Source organism: Jatropha curcas, chromosome 3 (assembly GCF_041381405.1).
Source record: "Jatropha curcas cultivar XTBG-Jc1 chromosome 3, XTBG_Jcur_1.0, whole genome shotgun sequence".
Classification (NCBI taxonomy): Eukaryota; Viridiplantae; Streptophyta; class Magnoliopsida; order Malpighiales; family Euphorbiaceae; genus Jatropha; species Jatropha curcas.
The window spans coordinates 27065232-27076301 of NC_143153.1; the positions used below are offsets into that span (position 1 = coordinate 27065232).

The 11070-nt window shown below is 29.5% G+C and overlaps 2 protein-coding genes across 3 annotated transcripts; one reads left to right on the forward strand and one right to left on the reverse strand.

The window, feature by feature from the left end:
* Nucleotides 1-438: 438 nt before the first annotated feature.
* SDH2-3 (succinate dehydrogenase 2-3) lies at nt 439-1890 on the reverse strand. 2 transcript variants are annotated; one of them, XM_089718711.1, is made up of 4 exons: nt 1583-1888; nt 1245-1483; nt 967-1176; nt 439-846 (listed from the first exon to the last, which is right to left on the reverse strand). In XM_089718711.1, exons 1-4 carry the CDS (start codon nt 1856-1858, stop codon nt 660-662), a joined length of 912 nt encoding a protein of 303 aa, XP_089574837.1. In that variant the 5' UTR covers nt 1859-1888; the 3' UTR covers nt 439-659. The 2 variants fall into 2 exon arrangements, with proteins under 2 accessions (XP_089574837.1, XP_089574838.1); XM_089718712.1 differs by lacking the exon at nt 439-846 and having other exon boundaries at nt 963-1176; nt 1583-1890.
* A 6755-nt stretch (nt 1891-8645) lies between these two features.
* On the forward strand, nt 8646-10775 carry LOC105628070 (VQ motif-containing protein). The gene is made up of 2 exons (XM_037638981.2): nt 8646-9027; nt 9268-10775. The coding sequence occupies exons 1-2, from the start codon at nt 8903-8905 to the stop codon at nt 10514-10516; spliced, it is 1374 nt and encodes a 457-aa protein (XP_037494909.1). The 5' UTR covers nt 8646-8902; the 3' UTR covers nt 10517-10775.
* Nucleotides 10776-11070: the final 295 nt, after the last annotated feature.

Genomic DNA, 11070 nt, shown 5'->3' on the forward strand with positions numbered 1-11070 from the left:
TTCAATGATAAATTATTTGCAAGCATTAACTCTTCCTGTTTCTTGGCAAAATAGCCAAAACATCAATTCAATCCCATCAAATTAGAATTTCTTATAAATAGTGTGCCTGAAGTCATTTACGTTGTTCTAACTATGAGGTTAAATCATAAATGTAAAATGTAAATATAAAATGTAAAGTGGTAAATTATACTACTAGCCTCTAACAATTGGTTTCGTGGAGTTAGTATAAGTTCAATTTTATTAGGCTTTTGTTACTAAAATTTATTTTTTGTCTCATATAAGAAAATTTTATTAGGCCCATTGACTTATTCTTATCCTTATTACTTATCATAAGAAAATTTTTGTTACCTATTAATAATTTAAATTGAATAATTAATCATTTGAATTATTGATTGTGAAAATTTTACATATATTTTCAGATGGCTTTCTATAAAAATATAAAAGAAAAAAAAATATTATTAAGTTTGCAACCTTATAATATGATTATCCTGAGAATGATTCTTAATACCACTAATCTCAATCCCATTGATAATAATTCTACTAATCTCATTGTTATTAAGGTGAAGGTGAAGGTGAAGAGAGGGAAAAGAAAGAAAGAAAAAGACATGCAAGAGTTATACATTGTAATGCATCCTTAAGTAGCATTAAGCTTGTTGAAATCAGAAGGTTTCCAACCGCTCTACTGGCTGAGAAAGCAAATGTTTGGTCTTCATTTTGTGAATGGCATCTGCTGGATTTAAGCTTTTAGGGCAGCATGCTGTACAATTCTTAATAGTCCTGCATTTATATAATTTCTTTGTATCCTCTGTCAATGCCTGCAACCTTTCCTCTGTAAATTCATCCCGGCTGCCATTTACAAACATTATATAATAATAATACTTCATTTAAGAACTGAGAAGACGATTCTGATATCAGTTATTCAATATAATTAGTAAACAATAGAATCATTGAAATTGAACAAATTACCTATCAGAAATCCATCTGTAAGCATGGAGCAAAGGTGCAGGTCCAAGGAACTCTTCAGGACTCCACCAATAAGAAGGGCAAGAAGCACTACAACAAGCACACAAAATACACTCATATAGCCCATCTAACTTCTTTCTATCTGCAGGCGATTGTCTGTATTCCCTGCCATCCTCAGGTTTCTTTCTTGTCTTAAGCCATGGCTCAATTGACCTGATATTAACTAGATAATTAATCAATCTCAACCAATAAAATGAATAAATTAAAGATAGTACTGGTACCTGTACTGGTTGTAGAAATTGGTTAGATCCACAACAAGGTCTTTAATGACAAACATGTGTGGAAGAGGAGTAATAATAGTGGGCTTCGTAGTGTCAGCATCAATAGGCTTAAGACAAGCCACTGTATTGGTCCCATCAATGTTCATTGCACAAGACCCACATATCCCTTCCCTGCATGATCTTCTATAGCTCAAGCTTGAATCATCTTCTGCCTTTATCTTTTGTAATACATCCAAAACCTAGAAAGGGGAAAAATAACTAACAGCTGAAAGCTGAACGGTAAACCAATAAATAAACGTACGCTGAAAATACTTGAATTACAGAAGAATAGATATTACCATAGGCCCACAGGTGGAGAGGTCTATATAATAGGATTGGAGAAAGGGTTTTCTGTTGGGGATGTCAGGATTCCATCTATAAATCTTGAACTCCTTAATAAGTCTCTTGATGTTGGTTTTGATTGTGTCATATGTTTCGATAGATTCTTGAGCATGTTCTTGTCCTGCAGGATGCCCTTCTAGTACTGGAAAGTTTTCCTTCTTCGCAGTTTCTTTCCCAAATATATGAGATAGCCTGTTGCGTCCATGGCGGATCCACCGATTTACCTTTGACATCTCTCTCTTTTTCTTTTTCGTTGAGTTGGAGATAGAATTTTTGTTGATTATAGGCTGATGACCGAAAGGTTTTTGCATGGCTGGAGAGAGACACGTGGTTGCATTAGTGAAACGTGTTGGTGGTGGAGCATTGGAGGAGGCAAAATATTTTTTTAATATTAAAAAGGAAATTCAAATCGAAAAATTTATTATGACAGTGTACATCCATTTACCATTAAATTATACTTGGTGTACGATGGAGTAAGAAATTATTAAGATACTCCTTTTCACATTCATGTGAAATTCAATATTCATAATTTTATACCAACTCTATAAACAACATGATTAAAATATGATTCAATATTATTTTCACATGCACGGTATATATTTTAAACATATGATTTATATATAAACAATGTGATTAAAAATTTTTACCTTTGACTTTAATCTCTCTCACATTATAAGAATTTTTATTAATTTATCGTGTATGATTTAATGGAAAAGATTGTAGCCACTCAGGTGTGAAAATTATTTATTTAGACCGGATCTATGATCTTACTTATAGATAAAACTAATAAAATTAAAGATTTTTATTGAAACCAGATCACTTTTGATCATTCAGTTGGAAAAAATGATAAAGTTTAGAATATTTTTTAAATAATCCTTAATTTCATTGGTTTCGTGAATAAATTGGGTCATGCTCTATCTAGGTAAGTTCTTTTTATCAGTGAAAAGTGAGAAATCTCGAATTCGAGTTCTCTCGACACACAAGTGTGTTCACTAATTTAATAAATCTAAAGAAAATTATCCTTTTATATAGTCTCCAACGTTATTTCACTCTTAGTAACTTTCACGGTGAGATCTATCTACTGTGTGTAGATCGTAATACCATTTTAATTTATTGAATTTTTAATAAATTAAAAATAAAGAAAAACTTTTGAAGGCCCAAATGTGAAAATCTTTGAGCTGATGAGGCTGTGAATTTGTAAACTTGGGTTAGCCCATATAGTGCTGAAATATGGACCTACAAAAGTGAAGTGCACATGTACTTGCTGCGAAAGACAGGGTCGGTTGTTGTTGTGCCTCGAACAGTCAACAATATTTGGTTAGAATTTGGTCACATAGATATCAGAGCCTTAATTTGGATACTCCATTTCTGAAGAAGAAGATGTGACAAGTCAATTGTCAAATGTAACAGCAACACCTCTCTTCTTATCCCCAACAAGTTCTGAACATGTATATACTCTTATAGGACCACTTCACCACCGATCTCTTTGAACTTTCAAAATGCTTGACCAACTACCTGCTATTTTATTTATTGTATTAAACGGATTTGATCATTAAAATTAATAAATATTATATTAATTATTAATAAAAAAAACATTTTAAATGAGTTAGATAATTTAAAATTTAGGAATATTCTAAAAATATTTTAAATGGATACTAATTTAAATAATTTCTTGAATACTCCTTATGCTTCAATCTTTGAGTACAAAGAGTTATTAACTGATAAAACATATAATAATTTAGAAACCAAATTAGATTTTGCCCTCTAAGTTTTATATTTTGGGCTGATAGCATGTGGAATTTGGGCTTAGACTATTGTAATTATAATTTGTTTTTTTTTTTTTTTTTTTGAAAATTTATAATTTGCACTTTAATGTGATGGAAAATAAAAGGGAGTGTTTATATAATAATTGTAGAGCTGTCAATTTCATTCCCTCTCATACTTAAAGAATAAATAGACTGCTATGTTGAAGGATTTAGCTAAAACATTGCTTTCAACTATCACTTCAAATTTTATTAAGAGTTTATTATTCAGAAATCCATATGTTACTTTTATTTATTATAGTGGATGAGCTTTTATTTTCTTGTTAATAATCTTGCTATATATAGGTGATAGGAACGAATTTTATAGATCGACTTAAATAAGGTAATACTCAGTCAAAGATCTATTTAAACATGTAATTAATGACCTGGATCATTTATGGATTCTTGCTCGGTATTTATTTTTCAATTAGATTAGGAAATGTACTATAAAGAGTTGTACCATACTCCATTAAGTTGCATTGCATCGCAATAAACATTTTATGAATATTTCATTTCACATCTATCAATAGGCATACCCAAATTTTTCTTGACTGAAGTTTAAATTCTTATTATGTGAATTTTGCTCGAATTGAAAATTTAAACTTATATATTGACAATTTTGAAGAGGTATTGGTTCATATTTCTTTATATAAGAAATCGTAGTGAAAATGAACAATTCATAAATAAATTTACAAATGAATGGTTAGCAATTTGAGGGAGAAATTTGTTAGATTTTTTTTTTGTGTATGATTGTTAATTGAGGATTCTTATTATTTGAATGTATAAATTTAATTAAGGAATATTAATATATATGAGTACTTAATTTTGAAAATATATATAATCAAAATTAAAGAAACTTAAAAGGAAAGTGAAAAGGGTTAGTGGAGTCTAATCAATTTTGTAAGCAAGTTCAAAATTTAAATTAGACCACTGGGGTTAGGTGAAGGTAGACTTGTTATTGAAAATTCAGCCTTACATATATATATATATATAGATATAGATATATATAGCAACAATTCCATGTAAATCCCAAACAAATTATATGGAGAAAATAGTGTCATGATTTTGGAGATCAACGGATGAGTAGTTATTAGTTACTTTGAAGAATAAATTTATATATAGATATTCTAGATTTATATGGCATTTTCTTTTGTAGATACCTTTTTTATGAATGAAATATCTTTATGTTCTAGAAAAAATAATTCTTTTGAGTAATGCCACGTACATATATACATTAAAGTCATATGCAAATTTTATGAGTTCTTTTATCTTTTTTAATTTTTTTAAAAAATAATTGAAAAAAATTCATTTCTTTTTCTTTTTCTTCTGGTTATTTCACGAGTATCCTTGTACATATCAGACTTTTTTTTTTTTTGGTATATATAAAAAGGAATTTAAGTTAAGGAAAAATCCCATTTGAAAGATGATAAAAAACATGAACACCCATACCTGAAGAAGCAAATTAAGACGAGCCAATCTGCATTAAAGTTAGCCCTTTGAGAACTTCAAAATTACAATTTTTTTTTTTAAATTCATATATCAAAATTTAATAAATAAGAATTTTCATGCAAACTTGTATAATGAAACCAATTTTCATATAAATCAAGAGGAATTCTCAAACATAAACAATTATCAATTCTTTTTTTTTTTTTTTTTTTGTCTTTTTTTAGAAAATGGAATAAACACATACGTATTAACATGAACATCAAAAAAACAATGATTCCATGTATTCCATTCCCTGTACTGTATTTGATATTTATAAACAATTTATTGGTCTCATATCATATGTTTCTTTTTCTTTCTAGTAGGGAAAAGACATACAGCTAATATTGAAATTCAATTCGTATATATCCATCTTTTCGGTTGTATGGATTCTTGACGGATGGTGAAGAATAACAACAGAGAAGAAACCCACCAAAAAAGAAGGAAAAATAAATTAAAAACCAAAAAAAAAAAAGGTAGCAGAAAAATATTCTTATGAGTGGTCTTAAGAAATTCTGATTTAGGGAATATATTTTAAAGAATGGGAATTTTTTAAAAAAAAAATTAGAGAGATCATTTAATACATTGAATGTAATGTACCTAATTTATTCTTCATAATTTAAATAAATTTTATGTATTTGTATACTATATTTTAGTGAATCTAACGTATTAAATATTTTCCTGGTAAAATTAAGTTAATTACAACTTGATGGTAATTAAGGAAAAAGGTTATAAGTTAATACGGTATGCAAAAGTTACTTGATAAAGTAATTTTCTGTTTGTCATAAAAAAACAAGTATCTTTATCCAAGTTTAGCACTATCCCTTAATAATCTAAGTATCACCAAATTAGAGTATTGGGATCAAAAGTCAAAAATATAACCGTGTAACTAAGCTTATTGTGGTAACTTGCACTAGAGGATAAAGCAACTTAATCAATTTGCAGTATCCATAGTGGGTTTAATTTGTTAATATTGGTTAATTAAGGACTTGAATGAACAATGCAAAAAGATGTTGGGACATAACCAATTAGGTTAGGTCAAGTTGGAAGACTGACTCAACCAAATTCCAAATATATATGTTTTTTTTTTTTCTTACCAAATTCAAACATGGTTTCAGTTATCGCATTTGCTGTTGGCTTGATGGTAATAATAATAATAATAATAATAGAGCAATGTTATTACAATAAGAGTATATACTATAGATATTAGGAAATATACGTTTCCACTTTTAATATATTCTTCCTCCATTAAAGGTCTGTTCAATAGAATCAGTTGTTTTTATAGTTGGTAGCTGTTTTAGGCTGTGTTCGGCAATAACGATTTTCTATATTATTGTGTTCGATAATCTGATACATGAAATAATTTTTAGAGGATGAATGAGCATTTTCTTAGTTATCTCACCAAAGTTTAGCATTTTAGATTTTTTTTATATAAATTTTTTTACAACCTTATCATTTATTAATTTAAATTTATACGCATTTTATGGGTAAAGATTAATTCTTAATTAGAATTATAAATGAAATTTAAAGCGCAAATTTATATCTATTGAATTAAATTGTAGTTTCAGGTGAATTTTATCTATAATATTAAGGGATTTAAAATGAATGGTTGTTTGTTTGCGGTCACGAGCCAAATATTATTTTTATAATGTTTTGTTTGAGAACGTTGAACTTAAATTAATGAATGAGAGAAATTTTATTAGTGTTGGTTAATTTTGTTTACTTAATCTTTTTGGGTAAGAAGAAAATATATTTCTATATAAGAAAAAGGTAGGAAACTGAAAAGATTGCACCCAAAAGTGAAGCTAATAACCGTTTGATTACGGGGGACCCTCCCATCATCTTCCTCCATCTCATCAAAATTATATATGTATGATATATATTCTGTTTTATCCTTTTGAATAGCACTGTAATTATGATCTGAAATTATTGTGACACACACAACACGTCGAAACACAGAAAGATACTTGTCAATCCAACGGTCCTAATAAGTGGAGGAATATAAATACTTTGTGTTTGCATATCCTTAAATAATGATAATGTGAGGCACAGGTTCATTGAAAACGATGGAGCTTCTGTCGATTCCACACTTTTGGTAGGTGGCGCCTCCACAGGTAAAACTCACTAGTTTTACTGGTGCAAGTAACTTGAATAAAACATTGTTAGGTATGTGATTTGAGATTATAATTATTAATAATAACTATTTGCACGTGGCTGTATACTTGTGGTTCACTAACTTCTTAAATGTATCTACATATAAAAAATATTTTCTTAATACATCCATTTCTTAAAAATAAATAAATAAATACTTTATCAATGCAGAAATATCTCTAAAACTATAAAATTAGAGGGTGAGTAAGTGTACAAGAGATCTTTAGTCAAAAATATATTTTGTATATCAAATATTTGAAAATTAGTTAATTTGTAACATATTCATTGAGAATAAATTACCCTTCAAGTATTTATAAAAAAAATTATTGAATAAATATTAATATCTAAGAAATTAATTTAGTTAAAAAAAAGTAGTAATAATAATAATAGGAGTAGTAGTAGTAGTAGAAGTTGCTTTTGTAACTTTATTACGTGTAGACTTGGAATACGTGATAATTTCGGGTCTTTAGGGTTAGGGTTTGGTTTTTTGTAGGGGCAAGAACAGACCATTAGTACAAAAGAAGAGAAGAAATAAATAATATTAATTATATAACACGTAGAATGATAAAGACTTGTATTTATATTGTAATTAGATACATAATTATTTAATTAAATACATTATTAATGAATTAAATATTCTTGATCTTCTTTTTTGGTTCTGATAGTTGCAGCGAACTTAGGATTGTTGTTGAACTGATCTATCCATCCTCCTTCGATTGGAATTTTTGTTTTTTTGTTTTTGTATTATTGAAAAGAAAAATAAAATAAAATTAATAAAACTTTTTAAATTATAAAAGAAAATAATTAATGATTACTCTTGCATAAGTTTCAGCAGAGAAAAACTGTGAAAGATTCTTCCTCTTTTCGTAATTTTTTTATTTTCTGATATTATTATCAGGCTTCCTGACTCGGTCAAAGGCTGTGGAGCTGTGTATTTTAAGTCTATTAATAATAATAATAATTATTATTATTAATTAATAATAACATGTTAAAGTTAAACTTAAATAATCTCTGTAAAGAAAAGAGATCAATTTGAAACTAATTACTTTAGCAATGATTAAACCTAACGCCCTCAAAACAAGGACATAGAATCTAGATACTGTCAGATTATTATTATTATTATTATTATTATTATTATTATTATTATTATTAAAGATTTTGCAATTTGTCAATGTTTCAAACAATATTGCACTCTTGTTATATATTATTATACTTTATTTATACAAGAAATATATGTACACCAAAAAAAAATATTATTTTTACAAGTTTTCTATTTTATTGGATAGTTCTTTTCGTAATTTGGTTGCATGCCCATTTCCGTTATTACCTCAAAATAATAATTTAAAACCTATTAATTTAATGTGTATATGCTACTATTTAAAAAATAAAAAAATAAAAAACTACTAATACATATTATTATTATTATTATTATTATTATTATTTTCAATAGCTCCCTCTCTTAAAACTATGATCTTTTTCTTCGTTTCACACTCCAAACCAAAACATAACTCACTGTTACTTTTACCACTTGGCTTCCCATCAACACCACCAATCTCTCTCTCTCTCACTCACATGGCTACCCCACCTCTATCTTTTGAGACAGAAACCGCAAGCAGAATTAACCAAACCAGCCTAAGAGCTTAAAGACTAGTAGAGCTCTCTTTCATATAACAAAGCCCATCTCTCTCTCTCTCTCGTTCTCTGTCTTTTTCCTCTCTTGAACAAAACTGAAAAAACCCTAATTTTCATATTTGAAGCAAAAAAACAAAAGGAAACAGAAACCCAAATTGTTAATTTTCCATTTTTATTTCTTTCTTTCTCTGCAACCATCAATTTCATTTCATGGTCCGTGGGCTGTTTATTCTGTTCTTTACAAATACCCTTTTGTCTAAAGACAAGGTTAAAGCTATAACCAAACCAAACGCTGTCTTCTCCTTTGCAGATCAGAGCTTTAAAGACAACTTTGGGTACTTTCTCTGATTTTTTTCTTTTCTTCCAGAAGATATTTATCTTTCTTCTCTCTCTGTTTATTACTGTTATTGTTACCTCATGCTTTGTTTTTGTAGTTTTTATCTTAAATGGGTGTGTCTAAGTAAGTAACCAAAATCTCTCTGCATATCTCTGTCTATGTCCTTTTTCTTCATTTGTTTTGTGTGTGTGTGTTTGAGTTCTTTGTTCTGAAGAAAGGAAATGGATTCTGGTAATAGTGGAAGTATGCAATCTTCAAGTGGTGGAGACGAGGAGTATGATTCACGCGCCGAGTCAATCTCAGTTTTCTTGAACAATAATAACAACCCATTAACCCATGTTGGTCCCATGTCTAACCCACCACCACCACCACCACCGGCAGACCACCACCACCACCAAACCCACCACTCTTCTTCATCATCAACCATGTTTGACCCTTTATCAAATTACTTCGACCCTTCATCATCATCAACTAGATCACTACCTTCCCAACTCACAAACCCATTTCTTAACCTTGATATGGTCTGGTCTAAAAATTTAAGATCTGAAACCAACTGCACTGATCTTTCTGCTTTAATAGACTCATCTTCTCCAACCCAGCAATTTCTCACCAACCAATCACAAAATAAACCTCATTTTCCTTCAGTTCAAATCCCTCAACCCTCAGAAACTACACTAAGACCTTCTGCTTCCACATCTACCGATCAAACCACCACCAATATTGGTCGTAATCCAAAAAAAAGATCCAGAGCATCTAGACGTGCACCAACTACTGTTTTAACTACCGATACAACTAATTTCCGAGCCATGGTTCAAGAATTCACTGGAATTCCTGCACCTCCTTTTACTTCGACGTCGTTTCAAAGAACTAGACTTGATCTATTTGGCACTTCTTCTTTAAGATCAGCTTCTACCCATTTTGACCCTTCGCCGTCTCCTAATTACCTTTTAAGACCTGCCGCACAGAAAATTCAAACACCTTTTTCATCTTCTTCATCAACTAACAACAACACTTGTTCTCATTCGCCGCAGAATATTAACACTAATCTCCTAGACATAAATTTGCAAAACCCAATTTTTAATCTTCACTCTCTTCTACCTAAATACCCACTTGGAAATTCTTCCATTATTGGCTCCACTAAACCGCAACAAGAAATGGGAGTTATACAAGAGTTCGGTTTAAGCCATGGGCATGGCCATGTGACTAGTCCTACAAACCTTACAGGGCTTCAAAATATAGTGACATCACCTGATGCAACATTGAGAAGAAATGACAACTGGGGAGGAGATGGCGTGATCAGCCTTGGCAGCGGCGGCCGGGGTGGCGGGTCAAATAACGAGAGTGATCAACAAGGGCTGTTAAGGTCTATTAATGGCAATTACAGTAATAACTCTGCAAGAGTTAGTAACAGTGATAAAGGAACAGAGATTAATGTGGCAACAAGAAGTGAAGGTATGGTGGAATCATGGATTTGTTCTTCAGACTAGTTATATTAAATCATAATCACTAATATTATTACTACTATTATGATTATTATCAAGAAAGTTTTATCATAATTAGACCATCACAAAGAGAATGAAAAGAAAAGAAATGATGGTGAGTATCTTTGATGCATGAAAGAGAAGAATATTTTTTCTGTCTCTCCATCTTAACCATGACTTTCAACATAATTATATGAACATTGTTTTGTCATTATTACTATTTTTTTTTTCTTTCAATTAATGTAAATAATATATAGTTTCTCTATTTTTCTGTTTCTCTTTTATTATTATTATTATTATTTGGCCATTTTCATACATCCTATTACATATTTCATGGCTTATTTATTTTTTTTCTTAATGTTTAATTGGTTTATTTTAGTCATGTATTTTAGTTATTGAGTTTGACTATTGTAAGAAGAATCAAGAATGTGATCTAACGGACATAAAATAAATATAACATACGCCCATATTATGTAAGGACGTTTCTTCCTCGTACCATCACACTTGCATGAGTTTTTATTTTGTTTTTTAAAATTATTTGACATTAATATATAAAATAA

Coding starts and splice junctions, on each gene's coding strand:
- SDH2-3 (XM_089718711.1), bottom strand. CDS start 1,858: ATGTCAAAGGTAAATCGGTGGATCCGCCATGGACGCAACAGGCTATCT. Junction 1,484..1,582: donor TCTCCACCTGTGGGCCTATG/GTAATATCTATT, acceptor TCCCCTTTCTAG/GTTTTGGATGTATTACAAAA. Junction 847..966: donor TACAGATGGATTTCTGATAG/GTAATTTGTTCA, acceptor TGTAAATGGCAG/CCGGGATGAATTTACAGAGG.
- LOC105628070 (XM_037638981.2), top strand. CDS start 8,903: ATGGTCCGTGGGCTGTTTATTCTGTTCTTTACAAATACCCTTTTGTCT. Junction 9,028..9,267: donor AGCTTTAAAGACAACTTTGG/GTACTTTCTCTG, acceptor TTCTGGTAATAG/TGGAAGTATGCAATCTTCAA.